This window comes from Leucopleurus acutus, assembly GCF_964270905.1.
Source record: "Leucopleurus acutus genome assembly, chromosome: 16".
NCBI lineage: Eukaryota > Metazoa > Chordata > Mammalia > Artiodactyla > Delphinidae > Leucopleurus > Leucopleurus acutus.
The window spans coordinates 59,679,734-59,705,944 of NC_139158.1; the positions used below are offsets into that span (position 1 = coordinate 59,679,734).

Consider the following 26,211-nt stretch of genomic DNA (forward strand, 5'->3'; position numbering starts at 1 on the left):
ATATGCCTTGAAACCATCTTTTACTCCATGCCCTTACAAGGTCCTCCTGGGTTGTACTTGGTGGGGGAAGGGAGGGAGGAGGCTGAACAGGCGGAGACTTCTTAGCTGTAGGGGTGTGCTGGTGATTGGTGTAGCCCCAGCTGTTCATATGAACAACCTTCCCTCCCTTTCCTCCTTCCCCTTTCTCCGCTTTCCCACCCTTTCCTCTGTTCCTCCTCCTCCTTCCTCTGTTTCTTCTCCTTCCCTCCCTTTTCCTCCTCTCCTGGGTAGTCTTCTGTAGGCAGTTCTGACCCCGCTGCCAGGGATTAGCTCTACCCTTCTCTTCCAGATCATGGGGGGAGCCCCCTGTTGAGGGAAATGACTTTCTTTGGGAAGGAAAAAAAAGCAACTAACATTCCCTCCTCCCGTGCTCTTTTATTTCTCTGGCTTTTTTATTTCTCTGGCCCTTCTCCATGTGTAGAAAAGGGGGCCGGGGGTGGAGGGAGTTAGGGACTTGAACTTTTAAAAAGGCTACCAAAGGAGGAGGTACTGAAACCTGTCTTCACGGGAAGATCTCGTGCCTGCAAACGAAGCTGGAAAGTGGTTTTGATGTTTTAAATGGCTGTCTTTGTGGACCACAGTCAGCACCTAGGAGGTCTGCTGGAGGAGAACCTGCCAGTTTGGTTGTTTTTGATCTGCAGGATGAGAAGGGTAACAGTTGCCTTTTACAGTGCTGGGTGAGTGGGCAGTTCATTCAGTTCCCACAGACAACTGGGGCAGAGACTGGGACTCAGAGAGATGATGAGGTGACTTCTGACCCCTTCCCCCAGTTTGTAGGTAGACACATTAGGATAATTGGCTACACCTGTCCCACTCCCAAGTCTGTGCCTCTTGTCCTTGAATCACCCATCTTCTGGTGCTGATGGTAGGACTGGACACCCACATGTAGGCAGAACAACATTTCACTGTGCCTCTTGGTGAAGTGTCCCCGCACAGCATGTCTGGAGCCTTTTCCTAAGAGAACAGATGGTCGTGGGACCCAGAGCACCATCAGGGCTCCCATTGCCTCTTCTCCAAGTCTGTGTTTTCCTCGAGGGCGGCACCCACCCACACGTTCCCAGAACAGCAGCAGGACCCTGGCATGCATTAGGACAAAAGCTTTCTTTTTTATTTCATTTTTGATAAGCCCTACAGAGACGCCCTGGTGAGAAGCCAGCTCTGCCTCTCACACTCACAGAATAGGCTGTTCTTGGGCAGGCGGCTTTGTTCCTGTGGGTCTTTGCCACCAGCTTCCCAGAAAGAACCCATTTGAGACCTGTGGGGGCGTGAGAGGAATGGGTAGGCGCTTTGAGATTTCATCTAGAGCAGTTATGGCTTTTAAGGCACTGGGAACAGAATCCATCTCGAGGGAACATGGTGGAGAGTATCATAAAAATCTGGGGGTCCTCAAAGGCAAGAGGCCCACTGGACCTCGAGAACGGAGAAATTCTCATGATGCTCCTACTTTTCATCTGTGTTTTTCTCTACCTGCCTGCCTCAGTAGTCTCCTGTTACAGCTCTCTGTTTTCCTGCTTCTCCCAAGTTGTAGATGGTGGACGTTCCTGCCTGCCCACCCAGCCTCCTCCCACCCCCGTGCCCCGTTTCTGTCTTCTTTTGCAGATCTAGCTCAGATTGCTTGGCTGTGTGGCTCCAGTGGTTACAGTTCCTAGGAGGGAGAATCTCATTGACCCAGGTTCAGGTCGGGTGAATACTCTAGATCCAGTCCGCTCTGGTCAGGTGTCTGCTACAGCTGATTTGGGGGCAGCTTCTAAGAATCAGCATTGGAAGTAAGGAAGCCAAAATCTTCTCTCAATCACCAGAGATGTGATCATCACAGACTGACTTTGACCACATGGATGTTTTAAATGCTACTGGTGGCTGCCAGTTGTATCCTGGATGCTACTCTCTGGGCTCCCTCTGATACCTTCTGTGGCCTCTAGCAGAGCACAGCATGGGCACCGCCCCAAAAAAGGCCTGTGCCGCCTCATCGTAGTGCCAGAAGGGAAAATGCAAACTGTACTGTCACCAGCCAAGCACCTCCTAGTAGCATGACAGGCAGGCATTGAGGTGGGAGGAAGGAGGTGGAATGGTGATCTGCCAGATATGTGCCTTGAGGATCAAGTGGATCCTCATGGCTCTCTCCTTGCCTCCGGGAGCCTCATCATCTTTATAGTTGAGCTTGTCCTGACACACAGCTAGGCTTACGTCCCTTTTACTCACATCAGCAGGCCACATGCCTGCCATTGTCAGAGCAGCCTCAAGCGGATTGAAGAATTCTGTTTTTATAGTTGACATCTTGTCCTTGGGATCGGGTTTAAGTTGTCTATAGCCTGGCTTCTGACTGAGAAAAACCAAGGGTCTCTTGGCTTCATCTCCTCAGGAGGTCCACTTGGAGGGACGGTGCAGCTCCCAGGGCAGGTGTGGTCCCTTTCCTGCAGCCCCCCTCCCCAGCCCAGCCCCTTGCTTTTCTTTAGCCTCTGTCTCCCCTCTCCTCCGCTTTATTCCACCCACTCCCCTGCTGGGTGTTTCTTGGCTGATGAACTGATGTCTGGAGGAAGGCTCGCCCCCAGCAGAGACTGCTCAGATGGATTCTGCGATGTGTGGCGCTTCAGGCAGACAGGCTGTAACTGTTTGGGCGGGGCCACAACAGGACCCTTTTCCTTCCTATAGCAGATTGAGCAACAGAAACCAGCCAGGCACAGGGACACAGCCAGTGAACTAAACAAAGACCTGATCTGGTGGGGATGAGAGTAACAGCACAAAGGTGTGACACGTCAGGTGGTGAGAAGCTCTGTGGAGAGAGATTAAAGCAGAGGACCTGGGAAGGGGATTTGCTGCTTTCAGTGAGGGTGGTTGGAAGAGGCCTCTGACAAAATGACATTTTAATATTTGCCCGAAGGAAGTTGGGGAGTGAGCAGTGTGGCTGTCTAGGGAAGAGTGTTCCAGGCAGAGGGAGGAGCTACTGCAGAGGCCCTGAGACTGGAGCATGCTTGGTGTATGAGAGGGACAGTGAGGAGGCCAGCATGGCTGGAGTGGATTGTGTGAGGGAGAAAGTGGCAGATGAGGTGATGGTGGGGCCTTGTAGGTTATTATCAAAACACTGGCTTTCTCTCTGAGATGAACCATTAGAGGGTCATGAGCTGATTTGGGCTTTAACAGGACACACTGCATTCTGGCTACTATGTGGACTCTTGGTGGCAAGTGCAGAAACAGGGCCCCGGTTGTGTCCTGGGTGTATAGAGTGTGCAGAGGTTGTACCAGGTGGACAGTGATCCCCAAAGAAGATGTGAGTCCTTTGCTGGGTTCAGATCTTAGCTTGGGTGAATTGATCTGCTTTTCTCAGCTTCCATGTGCCATCTGTAAAATGGGAGTAACAGTGCCTGCTATGAGGAGTTGCTGGGGGCAGGTGCATTCTGGGATGGGCAGCAGCAACAGTGACGCTGTTATTGCACATAATCTCATTAAAGGTCCCTGCGTCTTAGGCACTAAGTGGTGTATTGTCCCTGCAGTTTAGCATTGGCAGAGTTGGATAGGCTGAGACCTTATCACCCTTCCATTTCACAGATGGGGAAATAGGTAATTATAAAAAAGAGATGAATCTGAGTGAGGATTCACCTCAAAACAGGCCTACACATTGCCTACAGAATATATTGGCTAAGAAAGCTGCAGTTGTTCTCTTCAATTTGGGGACCAAGGGAGGTTTTTAGTGTTTGTTGTTGTTTCTTGGTGGGTATGAGAGGGGCAGGGTTGGGCTACATCAGCTTGGCTGTGTGAGCAAGTTAAGGTGTCAGTCCTTTTTCTCCTCAAGTTTCCTTAACATAACTGGATTTTAACATTTTGAAAATAGACCTTGCTATGGAAGCATTATTTTCTTTCCTCTGGGACTGTGATTACCAAAAAACAGAATCACACGGATGCCAAGCTCTCTTCTTCCACAGGTGAGAGCAGAAGAAGACTCACTTTAAGTGAACCAAAGACCTCATAGTATTGTTGCATCTACGTGCAACTCTTATTTGTGAAGTTGTCAGACAGAGAGAAAAATCAAAAAAGAATAATAGGGCTTCGCTAGTGGCGCAGTGGTTGGGAGTCCGCCTGCTGATGCAGGGGACACGGGTTCGTGCTCCGGTGCGGGAGGATCCCACATGCCGCGGAGCAGCTGGGCCCGTGAGCCATGGCCGCTGAGCCTGCGCGTCTGGAGCCTGTGCTCTGCAACGGGAGAGGCCACAGCAGTGAGAGGCCCGCGTACCGCAAAAAAAAAAAAAAAAAAAATTAAATACCATGTGCTCACTACCTAGATTCCACAATGGTTGACATTTTGTCATATTTGCCATTTCTGTCTACTTATAGGTATATGTAGGTAGATATCTATGTCGGGTTTTTTGCTGAGCCATGTAAGTTGCAGACATCATGATACTTCTCTAAGTTCTTGAGCATGCTGTAAGAATGAGAGTATTCTCCCTATCCTGCTACTGGTCACATCTGAGAAAATTTTAAATGATTCAGTAGTATCTAAAGCCAAATTCATATGGAATCTACCCCATTTGTCTTCAAAGTGAAAACCGGAATTCAGTTGAGGTTCAGTTGGGTATTATGTCTATAGTAACAATCTAGAAGAGTCTTTATACCTCACACTCCTTTTCCAAAGAGAGAAGGCTTATTATCTTATAGAATACCCCATGTCTGTCTCATTGTTTTCTCTTGGTTGTTGTCTAACTCCTTCGACTGCCTTGATTTCCAGTAAACGAGGAGTTGAAATGTCTCAATAGTTTCTGGTTAAAACATTTTAACGTGAAGACTTCTTACAGAACGTTGTGCACTTTGTACTCAGCATACCGTGGGGAACATCACTATTTGTAATGCTAAATTTGATCTTTTTTATGAAGGTGCATTTTACCCTTTGCAATTAGTGGGCGGCCTGTGAAGTGCTTGGACATCCTCCACGTGCTCTGCTCCTCATCAACCTTTCACCTACTGGTTTTTACATCAATTGATGATTCTTACCAGAAGAAACTATTTCATTGGCATTTACAAAGTGGTAATTTAAAATTTTTTCTTCATATCTTCTACATTTATTAATTACCATTCTACTGTTACACAGGGTAAAACTTAATTCTTTAATCATCAATCACCAAGGTCAGGAGTTGGCTTTATAGTCATCCCCCATGGTGACAAGGGGCTTCCCACCTCTGTTTATTTGTTTGTTTTTAGTATACTAGGAGCTCATATTTTACTTGGAGCCTTAAAATCATAGATATTCATTATTCTTTTTGGTGCTCACATTGCCCCAAAATTGGCCAGTAGGAGCCCCTTCAGGCAGGCTCCAGTACCTTTTTGACATGCTCCCACTATTTTTAATCATTTCCTTGTTTTACTTCTCTGATACTGGCATCAGTCACCTCTGCAAAGAGCTCTGGTTCCTTTCAGTGGGTCTCATAGACTTTTTTTTTTCATTAACAACTTTATTGGGTATAATTTATACCATAAAAATTTTAACTTGAACATGTTTGGTGGTTAAAAACTGATTTTTATAAAGTACTGATTGAGTTCATTGTATCTATAAACACATTTGTCTGCCTTGGAGTTTTCTTTAAAAATAATACTGTCACCTGCTATTTCCCATGGAAAATAACTTAGGCATGTATTATCCAGTTCTCCCTTAGGTGCTCATGGCAGTACTTGTTGATTCATATTTCTGTTTTTCCTATTTTTTTTTACCTACTGAGGAACTCAACTGAGTCCTTGCATTTGTTTTCTCAGGCCCCTTTAACTTTGGCCTGATAAATTCTAGCAGTATAAAGAGCAGGAGGAGGAAAGGGAGAGAAAAGGGGGAATAATCAGCTCCTGGATGCTGCTGTCTCTGCTCTCATTGTCTTTACTTTTCCCTTCCCAGGAGCTCAGGCCATCCTGGCCTGCATTCAGTTCCCCAAACACACCAAGCTTTCCCCCCAGGAAGGTCTCTGCCCCTGTGCTTAGGTGCAGCCACACTGCCCCCACTTCCCACCACGTGGCAGGCTCTTCTTGCAGCTTAAATGACACCCCCTCAGTGGGTCTCCCCTGACCCTTGACTAACGTGTGTCTTCACACATGCACACACACTCACGCCTCTGTCTCCAGCAAGGCTCCCGTCCTTTGCTTTCCCCACAGTCAGGCTGTGTGTAGTTACATCTACCCTTTCCTCAGGAGACTGCAGGCTGCAGGAGGCCAGACCCACACAAGTGGTGTTCTCCAGGTTCTCTCCCCATTGGTGCCTGGCGTGGAGTAGGTACTCAGTGACCATTTTGAGTGGTCAGTTAGGACCTGGCATTAGACTCCAGCTGGAGTGTGGAAAGCCCACATTCCTGTTATGATTGGTATCATACTTCTGTTGCCTTTGGGTTAGAATAAGAAAGAGAATATTTACAACATTTTGGACTTTGCCCAATCCCTGTGGATTGATACAGTTGTAACCACTCCTTCCTCTCTCACCCACACACACAGGTCAGCACACCAAACCTTTCCCTCAGTCATTCAGCAAATGTATTAGGAGCTGGGCAGGGGGGGAAGCCTCAACCTTGCCCTGGAGGTGCCTACCTTGTAGGGAGTGCCTTCCCTTGTACTTAACATTATAAGGGCAGTGCCTTGAGCACCCCACACTTGGGGCTAGAAGTGCGACATGGTCTTGGATGTGTGTGGCTCAGGGGCTTGCCAAGTGTGTGCAAGGCCTGGTGGGGGCAAAGGTGCCTTTGATTTTTCTACAAGTGTTGTTGACCATCTGTTATATGCAAGAAACTGTTCTGGGAACCAGGAATATAGGCGTGAAGAAGACAGAGTCCCTGCCTTCATAGATCTTAAACTGTAATGGGAAAGACAGATGATAAATAGGATTAATAAGCAAACATTGGACATTAGCCAGTAGTGCTGAGGGAACAGGAGAAGGTTGAAACTTTAGATAGAACAATGAAGGTGACATTTGAACAAAGACCTGAAGGAGGTAAGGGAGTAATCCGTGTGACTGGGTAAGAGCATTTTAGGCAGAGGAAACAGCAAGCTCAGAGGCCCTATGGTGGGAGTATTCCTGGTGTGTGTATACAGAACATAAGAAAACAGTGTTCTCGAGTGGAGAAGTGTGAGAGGAATCAGAGATGAAGTCAGAGAGGTGGTGCTGTGGGGTGGCAGCTCTTACAGGGCCTTGTAGGCCATTTTAAGGACTTCAGCTTCTATTCTGAGTGAAATGAAGAACTAGGGGAGGGTTTTGAACACAAGGGTAATAGGGTCTGACCTGTATTTTAAAAGAATGCCACTCTGGCTGCCATGTCAAATTTAAACTGTAGGAGAGCAAGGGCAGAAACAGGGAGACCAGCAGGGACTTACTGTAATAATCTGGAGCCAGCCTCCAGGATTCATGCCTTTAACCATTATACCTGACAGCTCCTGCCTCTGTGTTTTCTGGAAAACAGAAAAAAGAAAAAATTCAAGATCATGCATGTTTCTACCATTTCCAGATAGCCACTGTTAAGTAGTGTTTCCTTTTGTGCATCTCTTCCCTACCCCTATGAGATATAATGTGGCAGTCTTCTTATATTGTGATAAAATAGAAAATGGAAAGGCATGCCCACCAGAGCTTGCATTCTGGTTTGCATCCTGCAATTCTGTGCATGGGCCCTCCTTTGAAAATACACTTTTGGTCATAGAACCTAAAGGAATTTAACCAAAGGTTAGAAGCATTTTCAGAAAACAGATAAGAAATGTTGTTGCACTTTGTGTGATGGGGAAGCAGAAGCTGGTTCTCTCTTTGGGTCGGAATTTGACTTGTGATCATAGCACATGCATAGGGTTCTCAGAATTCCAGTTCAGGAAGGCTACCCTGAGTTCAACTGCAGAGGCCTGGAAGTGGAACAAAGACATAAGCTTTGAATTAATGCCTCATTGTGTAGAATCTCACCCATCATGATTGGGACAAGGGGATAGTTGATATGTTAATCATAAAAGTGACTTGGTTCCTCTAAACATTTTATTTAAATCCAAACATAAATCATTTACTAAAGGGCCGTGTCTTTCTTTTAGGGTGGGTCTTCTGGTGGAGTTTCCTATCAAGGTTCTTGCAAAAACTAATTTTGGCTTCTTTAAAGTAAAGCAAGGACTGTTGTGAGGTCATCTAAGTGCCAAACCTTTCCACGTTTTTAAGACTTCTTTCTCTGAACATACATTTAGTCTCATCCACACACAGTTATTCACTAGCAATATTTTTTAGTGAATTGCCTTATTGAGTATTTCCAAAATATCAGCTAGGACTGTACTTTTTCTGTTCACACTCATATTTCATTTATTTGCACACTATTTAGTTATATTATCTATTTTCAGTAAGTATAACTGACATAAATGGATTTGGGAATAAACATAGCTGATTGACCCTTGGAAAGCATAAAACTCACATGGGAAAGATGGAGTGAGGATGAGCTAGAGACTGGGGCACGAAGGAGCTTTCACAGCCCGAGGCTGTGCAGGCTGTGGTTTCTATAAGAGTCTCTGGCCAGGCAGCTCAGTAAACGGTAGTTGAGAGAGCTTCTGTATATAGTAAGGAGGAAGGGAGGCAGCTCAGCCTAGGTCAGTGTGCCCATCTGTGCCTAGGTCAGTACATCCATTTGGGGATGTTCCAAGTAGCTTCAAAGGCAAATCTTCAGAAAAATTGGTGATTTTCAGTTTGGTTCCCCCACCACCATTCAACCATTGCACATTTTTGTACTCAAGAAACTACCTGGAATTGAGTTAAAAGTAGAAGTCCTTTCTCTGTCTCCCAACTGTAAAGTGGCAAGAATTTTAATATAGTTTTGGAAGTTTGGGGTTTGGGATATTCTGTTTTGTTGTTGTTGTCATTGTTTGGTTTAGGTTTGGGTTTTTTGTTTTTTAGTTTTAAAACTTGCCATATTTGGGGCCCTGTAGAATGCTGCCTGTGAAAACCACCTGCAGAAATTCATCAGCTACTGAAAACCACATTGTGAGTCATGAGCTTTAACTACAACAAGTGGTGAGGCCATAGCTTCAGTGCCTTCTTAAGTCATCTTCCTTTACCCGGTAGAGGGTGTTTGCGGACTGTTCCTTCCACAAAGCAGGGTGCCCTAGAGGTGGCTCCTTTTCTGTTGGATTGTAAGTGAGATGATAAGCTAGGGGTGCTCCTTGGGTCTTGTCTTTTTTAACATTTTTTTGTTTATTTTATTATTTATTTATTTATTTTTTATTTTTAAATTTTTTTCTGCTTTTTGGCTGCTCAGCATGTGGGATATTAGTTCCCTGACCAGGGATCCAACCCGGGCCCTTGGCAATGAGAGACATAAGGACTTCAGCTTCTATTCTGAGTGAAATGAACTAGGGGAGGGTTTTGAACACAAGGGTAATAGGGTCTGACCTGTATTTTAAAAGAATGTCACTCTGGCTGCCATGTCAAATTTAAACTGTAGGAGAGCAAGGGCAGAAACAGGGAGACCAGCAGGGACTTACTGTAGTAATCTGGAGCCAGCCTCCAGGATTCATGCCTTTAACCATTATACCTGACAGCTCCTGCCTCTGTGTTTTCTGGAAAACAGAAAAAATAAGATTAATAAGCAAACATTGGACATGAATAGAGAGCAATGAGAGCCTGGAGTCCTAACCACTGGACAGGCAGGGAATTCCCTGGCTTTGGGTCTTAACCACTGCTTCTATGACATGGGCTGAGCATCAGAGACACAGTCCGAGGGACCTTTGCACAGCAGCTGCTGGCCAAGTCTGCCTCTGCTGGTTCATTTGGAGCAAGAAAGAACCCTCCCTAACAGATGAGCAGCAGAAAGAGCCGAGCCGTGGGAGGAGTGCTGGGGGGAGAGGACCTGGAGACTTCCCCACGCTCATGGCGCAGCTCTCTCTGTTTTTTTAAAGCCCTCCTGCTCCCTCTCCAGGGATTTGAGTCTAGTTCTTCCCCCAAAGAACAGCTAAAACAGTTTGGGAGGAGACCCAGGCGAAGGTGATGTCAACTGTCTTCCAGCCAGAGGCTGCTTTAACAGTCCCTCAGGCAGCCATAGCTTTCACTCTTTTCATGGCCTTGTGCATTTAACTGGAGACCCCCCAAATTTTCACATTTTTCTTACTGACTAGTAATTTAAAAGTGCCAAAAGTAAAAACTGCCATTCTGGGACTACCCCTCAGATTCTTCTCACCATATAGGGAAGAGGTCCAGAAATGGAAGCCTCACGCTTGTCCTGCTAGTTCTTAAAAATCATGCAAGTGAAGCAAATCGAAAAGTGCTCGTGAGTGCCAGTGTTGTGAGTACCAGGGGTTGAGCTGAGTGCCACAGGAACATAGAACTCTGAGTCCCGGTCTGTGACCTTGAGCTGCGTTCAATCAGGAGAGACGAGAATTCTTGAAATCGAGAATACTTGGCTATCCTAGGCAATTTCTGGGTCGTGAGGTATAGATTTGTGTGGAATCAGAAGTGGAATCAGTCAGTTCTGCAGATAGAAGGTCATGCTGGTGATCCAGGTTTTTGCTAAGAGTGGCTGTCACGTCTGAACTGTAACCTCAGTTGCCTTCTCTCAGCAGAGCGTGCTTTCTCTAGGAAATTACAGTGCTAACTTGGCAGGTGGTTTCACTGTTCAAGGGCTCCAGGTCCTGGCACAGAGATGTCCAGAGTTAAAATGGGAACAACTGCTGAGGCTTGACTTGCTGCCTGCTTTACCTGCTCCTTCCCAGACAGAGGAAGCACCTGCCGTCCACTGCCAGGTTGGGTGTAGGAGGTAAACATATGTAGGATTTTAGTAAATCTCACCTTTTTCCCTTTCTCCCCGTTTTTTTAAAATAACAGTTTTACAGAGGCATAATTGACATGCAGTAAACTGCTGCTACTTAGCGTGTACAGCTTCGTAAGTTTTGGTATGTTTCTTTGTTCCTCTTTGAAACCTCCCCCTTCTTCCCATCGCCAACAACCCCTGATATGCTTTTCTGTCAGCATAGGTCAGTTTGCATTTTTCTGAAGTTTTATATAAATGGAATTATATAGTATGTACTGTTTTGTCTGGCTTCTTGCACTCAGCATAATTATGTTGAGATTATGTTGTTCCATGTGTCAATAATTCATTCGTTTTTAATGCCAAATAATTTTCTGTTGTATGGATATATTTGGTTATCTGTTCATCAGTTGGCAGATGTTTGGGTTGTTCCAATTATTGTCTGTTACAGGTAAGTCTGCTGTGAATGTTTGTGTATATAAGTCTTTTTGTATAGCCATAAGTGTCATTTCTCTAAATATCCAGGAGTAGGATGGCTGGGTCAGATGGGAGGTGTATGTTTAACTTAAACGGCCAAACTGTTTTCCAAAGTGGTTGTTCTGTTTATAGTTGCCACCAGCCATGTGTGAGAATTCCAGTTCCTCCACATCCTCACCAGTACATACATGATATGATAAGTCTTCTTAGTTGTACTCATTCTAATCGGTAGTAGTCATACCTCCTAGTGGTTTTAACTTGCGTTTTTATAATGATGAGGTTGAACATCTTCATGTGCTTACTTGCCATTTTTTTATCTTTTTCAGTGAAATCTATTCAAATCTTTTGCCCTTTTTTAATTAAGTTGTTTTCTTGTTGAGTTTTGAGGGCTCTTTATATATTCTGGACACAAGTCCTTTATGAGATACATGCTTCATAAAGATTTTCTCCCAGTCTGTGGCTTGACTTTTCATTCTCGTAAAAGTATTTTCTAAAGTGAAGAAGTTTTCATTTTTGATGAAGTTCATTTTATCCTTTATGGATTGTGCTTTTTAACCTCATATCTAAGAAATCTTTGCCTAACCCACAGTCACAAAGATTATTTCCCTATGTTTTCATCTAGTAGTTTTATAGTGTTCATTTAGAGTTGATTTTTAGTTGATATTTGATTATGATGTGAAGGTTGATCCAGGTTTTTACTTTTTGCCTACGGATATCCAGTTGTTCTAAAAGCCCACTGTAGTTTTCATCTCAGGCATTGTAGTTTTCATCCCTGGAAGTTTGACTTAAATCTTATTGTCCTTCTCTGCTAATTCTAACCTCTGTATCAGTTCTGAGTTGTTTTCAATTGATTGATTAGTTGCATTGTGGGTTGTGTTTTCCTGCCTCTTTGCATGCTTGGTAATCTTTGGATGCTAGACGTTGTGAATTTTATGATTTGGGGAGCTGCATATTTTTATTCCTAAAAATATTCTTGAGCTTTGTACTGGGAAACACTTAAGTTACTTGGAAATAGTTTGATCCTTTGGGGTCTTGCTTTTTTTTTTAATTCTTCCTTTCTTCCTTCATTTTTTGGCTGCACCACGCGGCATGCGGGATCTTAGTTCCCCATCAGGGATCAAACTCATGCCCCCTTCAGTGGAAGCACGGAGTCTTAATCACTGGCCTGTCAGGGAAGTCCCTGGGGTCTTGCTTTTACGATTTGTTAGGGGGCTCCCGAGCAGTGCTCAGTTTGGGGCTGATTATTCCTCACTGATGAGGCAATATCTTCCTGGGTTTCCTACCCAGTGCCTCATGAACCATTACTTTCTTCAGTCTGGCTGATGGGAACAGACACTGATCCCACCCTTGTGTAAGCTCTGAGCACTGTTTCTTCTAAACCTTTTGGATGCTCTTCCAGGCCTTGAGAAGCTTCCTCAAACACATGCATTGATTAGTACTTACTGTACCGAATACCCAAGGGGGACCCTCTGTATACCTCTGGGGGTCTTCCTCTACAGCTCTCTCCTCCCTGGTACTTGTCCTGTGGACTTGAGCTCCGTCCCACTTTCTTCTCCCTGGAAACTCCCAAGGATATAAGCTGGGGCAGTCATAGGGCTCGCCTTGTTAGTTTCCCATCTCTCAGGGATCACAGTTTTTCATTGCAGTGTCCAGTGTCTTAAGTGTTTAACTATTGTCGGGGTTGTTTCTCTCTCTTCTTTTCATTTCATTTCGCTTATTTTCTTTTGTTAGTTTGTTGTCTTTTTGTTTTTGTTTTAATTTTTGGTTGTTTAGTTAGGAGGGTAAATCTGATCCCTTTTCCTCCATCTTGGCCGAAACTACTGGTTTTGATGTTACAGCTTCTCTTATGTTCTGCATTCAGTACCGACAAACCTAATTCCCACTCCAGAAAGCATTGTATGCACATTCATTCCTGCTTCTTAATGGACATTGCTTCCTCTCTTGCATCACCTCCTTCCTCACCCTGCAAATTATAGCCATATAGAAGGTGGTCTCTTCCTCCGCATTGGAGAAGCCTTTTTTCTAGCACCTCCTGGGCCCTTTAGCCTTTGCCAGTTGTGTGACACCCTGCTCAGATCTTTGGATATCGTTTACCCTTTGGACTTAGATTATAGGAAATTCCCTCCTCACATGTAAGGAACCCATTACCAACACCACCACCTAACCGTCCCTGTGAAGATTTCTTCTCCGAGGAAGTAGGTGAGATTGACAGAGGATGACCATGCTCTCAAGTTCTGGAGAGAGGCTTATGTCCTCTTCCCAGGGACAACAGCTCATCTGAAATAGGGTAGGAGAATAAGGATCCTTGGCAAAGCTCCTGCTTAAAGCCCCTTTACTTAGAAATCCTGTATCTTGGCTTTAATGTTTTCTTTTTGCCCCTCAGTGTCCCAGAAAAGCTTAAGGGGGACATTTTCCCAGACCCACAGTCTCTGCACTGAAGAGCATCCACTTCTCCAGTTTGGCTCAGCAGCAGGTAGAGGCTGAGTCTCACCTGTGCACCCAGCCTGGTACCAGTCAGACAGTTGAAACATCTCACCTTCAGGCAAAGCAGGATGGATGCATGTAACATCTAGAAGTTGCTTGGCAATGTGTTTGATCAGGAATAAAAGGAAAGTGTAGGGAGTCTGTCTCAGTACCCAGTGGTTTTTATTGCAGTCAAAATATGATCTTGCTCTGATTGGGCACATGTTCAAATTTGGTAGGAAATAGTATAATTCTTTTGTAGGTATACTGTATTTTTTTAAACTGTGAGTTGCAACCCATTAATGTATCATGAAATAAATCTAGGGAGTCAAAATCAGCAATCTTTTTAAAAATGAGAAGTGCATGCCACATAGTAACTTACATGTAAATTTTGCTTCATTTATACACATTTATGTGTGTACTGGTTCCTGACATAACACACTGGTCTGTTGTCACAGTGATAGCTCTTACTGATGTGGGTTGTTGAGGTCCATTTCTTTGTTACTTCTCTCATGGCAGCGCTGCAGTGGGATGTACTAAGTAAATGTCAAATAAAATATTTACCTCATTCCAATTAGGTTACTTTCAGTTGCAAGTAACTAGAAATCTGACTTAAGGCAAAGCAGATTTTTAATCACCTCAGAATGCAGGTCTTAAAGGAGGTGGTTTGGGGCTGGTTCAGAGCAATGGGACTACCATTCTGGGGTTCCTGGCTGACTTTGTGGTTACAAGGTGGCTGCCATGGCTCCAGACATCACATCCTTACATGACAGCATGCAACAGGAAGGGAGGGCAGGAGCTTTCCTCCTGGATGTGTTTCTTTTTTTAACCAATGAGGCAGGGCTTTCCTGCAGGATTCCAGTAGATTTCACAGTTGGTCCAAGTGCCCATACTGGCCCATACAGCCACCTCACACCAACTCTGGCATAGGAGGAAGGCTTGGATTGATTCCAGTTCGTCTCCTGGGCCAGGCTGTTGCTGCTCCTGGAAATTTGATGTTGTTAGAATGGGGGGTGGGGGTGCTGCGTCTGGGTTTTCCAAAGGTCTGGAATGTGCTACAGCCTGTGTTTCAGGTGCCCCTCTGGGCAGGTTTTCTCTTTGAGTTTTGTCCAGTCAGCCTTTGCAGATAGTCAGGACTTAGAGGCCAGGGACCACCCTCCCATCCTCGGCTCTTTCCCACGTGGCTTCCTCACCTAGTAGTTACCTGTCTACCGTGGTTGCTCAGGAAGCCCTGGGGCTCTACTCAGGGTCTGCTCTAAAGAGCATACCAGGAAGAGACTAGTTCTGGTCTTCAGTCTCCTCTCACCCTTAATGGCTGAGTTCAGTTGGGGTGGGGTCAGTGTATGAAGAACCTGAAATGGGTTGAAGGGAACGTCCGTAGTATTATGGAAAGTGGAGACCTAGTCTTCTCCCAGTTTCTCATTTATAAAAAACTATTAAAGTCCTGCCGTTTATCATTCCTTTTATCAGGTAGTGATTGTGTTCTGGTAAAGGAGGAGCTACATGTACACCCCAGCTTGTTAGTTCTGGGGTGCCAGTTCCTGGCTCTGCACTGACTTGGCGTGGGTAGATCTCCATCCTCCTGTCTCCCTCTCAGTCCTCAGCTCCAGGCTTCAGGCAGTGTCAGCACCCACTCTGCGCCCAGGACATCTGTCTCTCCCTCCTATTCTGTTAGGACAGCAGTTCCTTCCCGCCTCCCCCACCCCGTTTCCTATTTTGTCAAAATACAGAAAGTCTGGTGGCTGTGATAAAGCTGTCAATTGGTCTCTGCTTCCCCATTCCACCTACCAGTGTTGACATTGTTTTTTAGGCTGGGATTTCCCTCCACCTCTGAAAACATACAAACACAACAGACTTCTGTGTTTTGCTGGGTCTTCTGAGTGTTGCTTAATTTAGAACCATGGTGGCTGCCCAATCTCCGCCTCCAATGAAATCAGCTTTGTGTTAGTTACATGTCAGCAACTGGCTGGCCCCTTCCAGTCTAGGATCCTGGTGTGAGTTTTCAGGACCTCAGTGACAGCTATCACAATTGGCTGATACTGGCTTCCGGAGAAACCAATGTGATGGTCTTTTTTGAGCAAGGAGTTGCAGGTGTCTATTCGTCTTTTGTCGTGGCACTCACCCTCTGGCATCTCCATCTCTGGAATGCCCCCTTTTAGTCGAGGTTGCCATTATGGGTTGTCTCGCCTCTGGGAAGCTGGAATAGTAGAATGAACATGGTTTTTGGATTTATAGCCTAGCTTTACAAGTTCACTTCTCTCTGCCTCAGTTCTGTGAAATGGGGACAGTGCTGTGGGAAGGATTGAATAAGTTCATATGTGGAGAGTGCCTAGCCCAGTCTCTGACTCGTAGTAGAAACACTGCCCACAGTTCAGAGTCGTTAGCAGTTCACTGGTGAAAGGTTTTTGGTGTCTTCCAATGCCACTTCTCTGATTCTCCGACACCAACTGGTATCCTACAGTTCAGTTAAGTTCTGACACTACCCACATCTCTGTAAAAGATGACGAATGAATTGAGGAAGGAACATGGTTTCTTGCACATGGAGTGACTTTGAGCTGTTCTGGGTGCCTAAAGGGCCCACAGTTACTCTGTCTGGGAGGAAACCCACAGGGTGCTGGGAATTCCTGCTAGGAGTGTGTCCGCTTCCCCATTCTCCAGAACAAGGTAGACTACTGCCTGCCTCTGTATCAACTTACTGCTTGGAGCTGGGGAAGAGCGTTCACAAGCCTGGAGTAGAAGGACTACCCCAGCTCCTCAGAGGCCCACTGAGGACACAGGAAATCCTCCTAGGACACCCTGCCAGGCCCTCCAGTGCTGGCCCGTGGGACTGGCACTCTGCTGCTGACTCTGACTTGCCTCATGTCATTACTCCTCGTTGCTCATGTTACAACTGCCCTTTTCCACAGGGATGCTTGAAGATGGAAAGAAATTCGATTCCTCCCGGGACAGAAACAAGCCCTTTAAGTTTGTGCTGGGTAAGCAGGAGGTGATCCGAGGCTGGGAAGAAGGGGTTGCCCAGGTATGCTCTCCGTTGTTTCTTTGTGTTTCCTAGTGTCTACTTCTTGAATTACGTTTATAGGTGGGAAAAATTTCACTCCTAGCTCTGTCACCTAAATAACTCCTTTTATTAATGTTTCTTGTAGAATTTCTTTAAGTGCCCCCCCTTTTTTCTTTTAGACACACACACACATTGTTCTGTGCTTTGCTTTTTCACTTAATCCATATCTGATATTTTATATACCAGGATATAAAAGAGGAGGAAGCTCTCCTCCTCATAGAGCTACACAGTGTAGGCAGACCTCAGAGATATTGCAGGTTCGGTTCCAGACCACCACAATAAAGCAAATCTTGCAATAAAACAAGTCACGTGAAGTTTTTGGTTTCCGAGGGCATATTAAAATTATGTTTACACTGTACTATAGTCTGTTAAGTGTGCAATAGCATCGTGTCTAAAAAAACAATGGACAGTTTACCTTTGAACAATGTGGGGGTAGGGGCATCCCTCCCCCGCCCCCTGAACAGTTGAAAATCTACGTATAACTTTACAGTCGGCCCTCTGTGTCTGCAGTTCCTCATCCAGGGATTCAACCAACCACGGATCACGTAGTATTTAGTATTGAAAAAAATTCACGTGTAAGTGGACCCACATAGTTCAAACCCGTGTTGTTCAAGGGTCAACTGTACATACCTTAATTTAAAAATACTTTATTGCACAAAAATGCTAACCATCATCTGAGCCTTCAACAAGTCATAATCTTTTTGCAGTAGTAACATCAAAGATCACAGATCGCCATCCAAATAATAATAATGAAAAGGTTGGAAATACTGAGTGAATTACCAAAATGTGGCAGACATGAAGTGAGCAAATGCTATGGAAAAAATGGCACCAGTAGATTTACTCAACAGAGGGTTGCCACAAACCTTCAATCTGTAAAAAACACAGTATCTGTGAAGCACAATAAAATGAGGTATGCCTGTATTCCCTGGATTCCCTTGGGTGTGCTGTAATTTATTTGACAAGTACCCTATTGATGGCCATTTGGGTCATTTCCAGTATTTCGATATTGTAAACAATACTGCAGTGACTAATCTTGAATGGACTTTACTTTACATTTGTGCAAGTGTTGCCATAGGCAGATTCTTAAAAGTGGAGTGAGTGGTTCAGTGGCTGTGCGCACTGGATTTTGACCTACTGCCAGGTTGCCATCTGTGGGGATTACACTGAGTTGCCACCAGCGGGCTATGAAGGTGCCTGCTCCTCCCAGGCCCTCCAGCACAGTGTGTTGTTAAAAACTTTTGGCTTCAGGACAATATAATGAGTGAAAAATGTTATCTCGGTATCATTTTAATTTGTGTTTGTCTTATTATTGATCATGTTGTGTCGGACCACTTCTGAGAGGTCAGACTCATGGAGAAAGTCATTTTGCTTGTCTTAAGTGTGTTTCTTCACCTCTCACCTCCCAATTTGTGTAAACAGCTTTTGTTCTGCCAACTCTTCAAAATTCCCAGTAGATAGTAGGGGACCCAGGGTTGCCAAATTTCAGTTGGATTTTATCCTTCCACTAAGCCCAGGAATTTTCTTCTTGGCACTAACCAGGTAGAGGGATGTTTACGGTGGCATAAGACCCAGCGAGCTTTATAATAGGCCCTGCCACGATGGATAAATTAGTCTATTTCCTCTCACCAAAGAGAATTGGAGATTTAACCAGTGTGGAGAGAAGGATTTGTCTTTCTCTTTTCCAGAATACACTTTGCTCTACTTCCTCTATAAAATATCACTGATTTATCTCCAAATAAACTGCTTAACTTTCAGAAACTTTAAGCTATCCCATTCCCAGGTGTCTAGATTTTTGTTCCAGCATGACTGAGGGTTGGCAGTACAAAAAGGAGAGGATCTTTGTGGCTTACTTCCCTTTGGAAACCTCTTCAACTATACCTTTCTGTCCCGTCCTGTTCCCACCCCAGAAGTCTGGCAGGCTCTTGCGTCTGTAGCCCATCCCCCATCTCCCGTGCCAACCATTGTCCACCCCACAACTCATCTTCTGTGGCTGTTCCAGCACTGGAACAATCATTGTGTTGTGTGTTCCAGGAGCCATAGCTGCCACCAAGATAGTGTTACCAGTCTATTTCACATCCCAGGCTTGGTGAGGCATGGTGGGGTGTTGGGGAGATGCCCAGTCTCCCCCTGCACCCAGGGTTCTTTGGGTCAGTCACAGCTCTGTTACTTGTGAGAAGTCTGGGTGGTCTGAGACCTACATAGAGCATCTTCTTTTAAATGCCTCTGTAGAATATTTATTTAGCAACTAAGTTAAAAGCACAGGAAGAAGGGGGGTTGTCTTGTGCCCCTTTTCCTATTCTCTTGATGTTGTGTTCTGGTTTTCTGTGTTTACAGGTCTGCAATCCTGCCACATGTACTATTTTGGCAGCTTGCTTTTTTCATCTAACGATGTGTCTTGGACGTCTTTCCATGTTAGTATAATTAAGGCCACTGTATTCTTTCTGTTGGCTAACCCGTGGTGCACATGTGCTGTGAAACCACTCCCCTTGCAGTGGGCATTTGGGTTGCTAGCAGATTCTGGAAGTGGAATTGCTGGGTAAAAGGATATGATTGTTTTGAATTTTATTAGATTAAGCCATATGCTTTCAACTATCCTTACTACCTTGGTCCAACATGTCCCAGTTTCTGAAGGGAGCTGTAGGAAGTAAGCCTGAAGCTTTCTCTTCAGTCACCATCTCTTGTTCTGGGTCAGAGAGCCAGGAACGCACACATGGAGACTTAAAAAAGATAGGTAAAGGGTGGGAATAGAGCAGAGAACCTGTTCACTGTTCAGAAAATAAGTACTTAAGCTTGTGTATTTGATTAGAAAATGAAAAACTACAAATACATTTTAATAAGTGAAAAATTTCCCTCCACCCTCTGTTCTCCCCATAGAGAAATGATGGTATTATTTGTGTCCTTCCAAAGATGTTTTCTGTTTATACAGGCAGGTATAAATATATACTTTCCTCTTTTCCACACAGTTGGTAGCATGCTGCTTTGTACAGTGTAGTTTGTACCCCAGAAAATCATACTGTCCTTTTTAGTTTTTCTGTATTTCTGAGTACAAGTATAAATCTAGAAAGTACAGAAAAGTATACTGCCTCAAATATTACTTTCTGTGTGTTTTCTTTTAAAGCAAAGTTTTGATCAAAGCACTCCTTTTTGAAGAGTATAGATGCCTCTAGTGACAGGCCACTGAAGGATTAGGTGGTGACACTTCTAGAGTGATGGCTGCCCAGAGTCAGATTGGTGGGACCTGGACAGAAAGCATGAGAGCCTGATGGTTCTGGGAGGCGAGAGGGATTTTTATCTGCTGTCGGCTACCTTGGAGCCAGATATAGGGCTCATCCAGCCTGATCGCCTACCTCCACATCCCATAGAGGGCGTGCCCGCTGCCCAGGCAGCCCTGCAGTCACTGGAATGTCCTAGTCACACCGTCCTGGCAGGTAACCACAGCTCTGCTTCTTAAGGAGATATTTGGGGGGTGCCTCAGCTCATTCATTCTTCCTTGCTCTTTTCACAGATGAGCGTGGGTCAGAGAGCCAAGCTGACTATCTCCCCAGACTATGCCTATGGCGCCACTGGGCACCCAGGCATCATCCCACCAAATGCCACTCTCGTCTTTGATGTGGAGCTTCTAAAACTGGAATGACAGGAATGGCCTCCTCCCTGATCTCCCCATTCTTGGGTAAGGATCTTAGTGCTGAAGGACCTTCCTTTAACTCCCTTTGCTCCTCCCAAGTCAGGCACAGTGTTTGATGAGCATCGGAGAGAACCAAAAATGCCATGGGTTTTTTTCCCTTTACATTCTTCCTCTATTGGCTGTCCTTTCAGTTTTAAGTGTACACCTTGGAAAGGAATGGCATGTGCTCTTGAAAGAACTCGTGGGGATGGGGAGCTGATGGTAGCTGTTTAAATTAAGTATTTTTATATGTAGCCTATAAACTAAAACTGAGTTGGGAACTGGAAATATAGGCCAAATTTTTAGTGCCAGCATTTTAGTTCTTTAGAGGTAAGATTGGGATGACTGACTTTGTTTGCCCTGCCTAGTTTCTGCAGCTCCCTCATCCATACAGTCTGTGGTTACTGCCTGTTAGAGGATATGAGAGAGGCGTTACCACCTGGGCCACCTGCCTCGGGGAGCAAGCCCAGGACACACGAGGACAGACAGCAGGCCAGCTTGTTATCAGTGGGTTGAAAGGTGAGGCCTAAGGATGCTTATGAAGTGTAAAGGATGCTCTCAGTCTAGGAGAGGCTCTTAGGGACCTAAGTCAGCCTTTCTATGCAACAGGTGAGGAGACTGAGGCCCAGAGAGAGAGAGGTCTTACTCAAGGTCACATCCAGACAGTGGCAAATTAGGACAGAACCCTTTTCTGCATCTCCTTCCTGGACCTTTTTTTCCTTCCTCTACCCTCATTTCTAGGCAACCAAACTCAATATCCTAATGGCGCCTAACTTTTCATGTGGGTATTAGAATCATAAAACACATGAATGTCTGTCATCTTCTTTCCACATGGCCCCAGACCTCTCTGCATTTGCTCCCCTCCCGCCCCTGGAACCAGAGGGTCACAGCCAGGGGCTGGGTGAGAATGCTTTTGTTTGAAAATGGTAGCAAGTGGCAGCCAGCCTGTTATGGAGTACCTTTGTCCTACTATGGACTTTTTAAAATAGAGGAGCCTTTTTTATTATTAGCTATTTCCTCCCAGTGGTTTGATCCCTAAACACCTGGGTCATCCAGGCCTGGTCAGGTTTGAGGACTCTGGCTGCTCCACTTGTCATTCCTGCCGGGAGGGAATTCTGACACTTTATAGAGCCTCTCTCTGCCCAGAGGTCTACACCTAGTCCTCACCCTGGAAAGCTGAGTCCTTTGAACATAATGTACTTGAGGAAGCCTTGGAGTTACCCTGATTTGGGAACAGGCTTTCTGGAAATCTGGAAGGACAGAGGAAGGGGAGAAAGAGGGGAGAGAGGGCTGAATGGCTATGAGTCACCCTGGCCTAAGCCTCCCCACACACTGCCAAAGCACAGCTCAGAGCTTCTCGAAAGGGTCTTGAGGGAAAGCCCAAGGGCAAACCCAGAAAGTTACAGGTTCGAGTGAGTGAATGAAGACTGCAGACATTTTCTCGGTCTGTTCAACATGAGGAAAACCAGCTTCGGGCTGTGCACATTAAAGGCCCTGGGAAGCTTTAAAGACTCTCTGGATGCCCAGGCTACCCCCCAGACCAGTTAACTGCCACCACTGGGAGTGGGGTCCAAGTGTTCAGGTTTTTTAAAGCCCCCAGGTGATTCCTATATGCAGCCAGGTTGGAGACTCATTGATAATGGGAAACTGTATTGTCAGCTGCATTGGTGGACTTTGCCTCTCCTGCTATCCTCAGCAACAGAAATGTGACCTTAGGTTTAAAAAAACACAACCAAGGTGAGCAGAAAGGGGCTGCTCACCTGGGAATCCAGCCCGAGCCCAGTGGGCCCTCCCCAGCTGGAGCAGAAGGGGCGAGGGCCAAGTCAGACCTCACAGCTGTTAGGGAGGGGACTTGGTGTGGCAGCAGCCTGTGGCTGTCCCTACTGCATCCAAAAAGCACTGAGTTGCTGGAACTCACCAACTTTCTGTCCCCAACAGATGTGCCATGGAAGGATCTGGCGCCTCCAGATGCGCACAGCGAGTCCGTACGGAGCTTTTCCTGATGTTCCACTACACTCTTTGTATAAACATCTTCCCTGACTGAATGTGTTCTGTCACCGGCTTTGCTCTTCCCCTTTCTCCTCGTATGTGTGTTGACCTGAACTATATGCCATAAACCTCAAGTTACCCATTTTAGTTTGTTTTCGTTTTGGGGTGAAGATTGAGTTTCAGTCCTTTGGATCTAGGTTTCCAGTTAAGTACTAGTCAAGTATTAACAGCACAAATAATGGGTTAACTTTAGAATAGGAATTGGTGTTGGGGGGAGTGCAAGAATCTTTATTTTATTTTATTTTTTTTTGGATGAAAGTTTTATCTATTATATATTAAACATTCTTGCTGCTGCGCTGCAAAGCCATAGCAGATTTGAGGCGCTTTTGAGGGCCGAATTATTCTCCAAGTTGAGAGATGTCCTCGGGTTGAATTAAAAGCCCTACCCAAAACTAAAGTGGGAAGGGGAGAGCCTTTGCCTCCACTGCCCCACCCCCACCCTCCCCTTAACCCTCTGCCTTTTGAAAGCAGATCATTTTCACTGAGATGTTGGACACTACAGGTGTGTGTCACCGGGCCAGCAGGGACCTCTGAAGCCTTCTTCATGGCCTGGCTTTTTTTTTTTTTTTTTTTTTTTCCATCCTGTGGTTTTTCTAATGGATATTTAGGACTTTTGTAATCTCATAGCTATCCAGGCCCCACTTCCTAAATTTTAAGAACTTTAATCGAAAGTTAAATTGAAGGTGCTGTTTGTAGACACTTAACACCCATGAAAGCCCAGCCATCATGACAAATCCCTGAGTGTTGTCTTAAGAAAATGATGCTGGTCATCACAGCTTCAGCATCTCCTGTTTTTTGATGCTCAGCTCCCCCTGCTGATCTCAGAGTTTCCTGGCTTCTCCTTCCTCCCTCTCACCCTCTGCTGTCCTGTGTAGTGATGTGGTGAGAGAAATTGCTGCCTTCTCGCCCACCCCCACCCCACCCCCTCCCCTGCACTACATGTGAGTTTCAAGTTTTATTATTGCAATAAAAGTGCTTTATGCTGGCTTTTCTCAGCTCTGTGTGATGGTGGTTACTTTCAGGTGCCTCCCCCTGGCCTTTGGTGCAAGGGGATGGGGTTGGGGCGTGGCAGTGGGGGTGCAGTGCTGGAGGCTGTGTCTTAGCAGAAGAACTGCAGCAGGAACGTCCTTCCCCGTTGCCCTCTTGGGAGATGGGATGGGGGGCAGTAGATCTGCATCTTCACCCATGGAGGGAACTTTGTGGAGGTCAGGCTGGGGTCGTCAGGGAGCCCCACCCCCTTGCCCATCATCAGATGTTCATTAAATGTGTGGTCTGGGTAGAGTTCTATGCTGGGTTCTCTGTGGTTGCCAAGAAGTCGGGGATGCAACCAGCAGCAGAACCGAGCCACCACCCATTTGGGGATGTGTTACCAGCAAATTGATGAAATGTTACGAAGGGGAAGATTTGGGTTTTAAATACGTGTTCCTTGGTGACACTTGGTGTGGAGGCTTTTTGTCACGTGGACAGTTTGGTTGCAGTAGCTTCCCTGGCCCTACCCTGTATATGCTAGTCATATTCCCCTCCTCTGGTCATGGACACCAAAAATTGTGGTGTCCCACACCTTTCTAGACACCTTCCACAATTTCCCTGGTTGAGAGCCTTTGATTTTAAATAGAGAGATGGTTTAAAGACTTGCTTAATGATTTTCCAAATCCATCCTTTTATTAATTTAAGTCACCAGAGTATCATTTCAGGGTTATGTCTTATTTTCCCCAAAATTCTTTTATAAAAATTGCCAAGCAACAAATAAAAGATTTTTCTCATGAATATCCATATACCCACCACCTAGATTCTGCCATAAACATGTTACTGTACACCTATTTATCACATATTTATTCATCCCTCTGTCAGTCCCTTTATGTTACATTTCAGAATAAACAGCAGACATCGCTATAATTTCCCCTAAATAGATACCATTAGAATTTAATATTTGTTTACACTTTTGTACCCTAAAACCCTATCAAAATACAGAAAATCATCTCAGAAAGTTCCCTTATGCCCTTTCCCAGTCAGTCCCCAGCCCACCCCCAGAGGCAACAGTTGTTTTGCTTTTTCTACCATAGTGTTGCCTGTTACAGAATTTAATTTCAGTATAATCTTAAATGCTATGTCTTCCTTCACTCAGACACATAGGGAAGCTTTTAGTTCTCACTGAACTTAAAAGTTCAAAGAAATCGTCTGGATCAGGGTCAGGTATCTGACAGGCAGAACCATGGGCCCCAAAGATGCACACATCCTGATTCCCAGAGCCTGTGAGTACCTTACATGGCAAAAGAGATTTTGCAGATGTCATTACATTAAGGACCTTGATGTGGGGAGACTGTCGTGGATTACATTGGTGGGTCTAGTGTCACAAGGGTCCTTAAATGAGTCAGAGATGTGAGGACGGAAAGACATCTGAAGATGCCATGCTGCTGCCTTTGAAGATGGAGGAAGGGGCCACAAGCCAAGGAATGCTGGCAGTCTCTAGGAGCTGGACAAGGTGAGGAGAAGAATCCTCCCCTAGGGCCTGAAAGAACCACCCCTGCCAACACTTGGATTTTAGCCCTGTGAGAGCCGTGTTGGACTTCTGACCTCCAGAACTGTAAGATGATAAATCTGTGTTATTTTAAGCCACTAAGTTTGTGGCGATTTGTTACAGTGGCAATTTGAGCAAGAGGAAACTGGTACAGAGTCTTTGTTTCTTTTAATGTATAACAGAACAGAAAAATAACAAATCAGGATTTTTTTTAAATCTCCAGGATTCTACAGCTCTAACAAATCAGACTTCAGTTTTTTTCTGCTTCTTCCCCTCTAGTTCTTGCCCTAGGCACCTGCCATTTTTAGTTTTAGTCACACAGTCTAGTATAAATTTTGCATTCTGGTTTTTTCTCCACTGAATGTTTTTGATTAAGAATATTTGTTCTTGTTGCTGTAAGGTCTTTATAACTATCTTAAGAGGGCTGTAAATAAAATCAAATGAATACACTAAATTTAACTGCCTTTTTTTTTGTCCATGGCTTGCAGGATCTTAGTTCCCCGACCAGGGTTTGAACCTGGGCCCCGGCAGTGAAAGCGCCAAGTCCTAACCACTGGACCGCCAGGGAATTTCCCTTAACCGCCTTGTTAAAGGACAAATGTTTTTAGGAAGTAAAATCATGACTCAAATACAAAATGAACATGTTAAAGACTTTAGTTAACTCATTAATTAATGAGAGAACCAGTAAGACGTTTTAATAATAAGTCCAGTAGGAATACTGAAATGAATTTGCTTAATATATACAAAACTGGCAAAATTGGCCAGTATCCACAGACAATCAGTTAAATTCCACTGGATGAAATCTGCATTTCTCTGCACAAGAATCATCTGCATTATCAGTTTCCCTCAATGTACATCATTGTAAGGTAGCTTAAAGAGAGTGAAAGGTGGAGACAACCCAGAAGGGTGGAGGGTGGATGGGTAAATGGAACACCCAGTGACTGGGGAGGGAGGGAAGCTCTTTCAAAGTCTTTCACGTTTCCTGACACCCTATTGCTGGTTACTTAGGTTATTTCCAATCTTTTGCTTTTATTAAAAAGTCAGTATACATCTTTAAACATGTAGTTTTTTTCTTTCCTAAATATCTTGATTCTATAGGATAAAACACTAGAAGGAGGACTGTAGGGTCAAAAGATTTTTATGACTTTCAGTTCGTGTTGCCAAGTTGTATAAGCCTTTTCCCACACACCGAAAACAAACCCCACCTACGTCGCATGGCAGAAAATGGGTT

General features: G+C 45.0%; 1 protein-coding gene across 1 annotated transcript in view; it reads left to right on the forward strand.

Moving 5' to 3' along the window:
- The window catches only part of FKBP1A (FKBP prolyl isomerase 1A), a 24,028-nt gene extending 640 nt beyond the window's left edge, over window positions 1-23,388 (forward strand). The window contains exons 3-5 of the mRNA XM_082856583.1: window positions 16,598-16,710; window positions 20,255-20,419; window positions 22,352-23,388. Coding sequence (XP_082712709.1) covers window positions 16,598-16,710; window positions 20,255-20,383 — 242 coding nt within the window. The 3' untranslated portion in view covers window positions 20,384-20,419; window positions 22,352-23,388. The remainder of the gene's footprint in view (window positions 1-16,597; window positions 16,711-20,254; window positions 20,420-22,351) is intronic.
- Window positions 23,389-26,211: the final 2,823 nt, after the last annotated feature.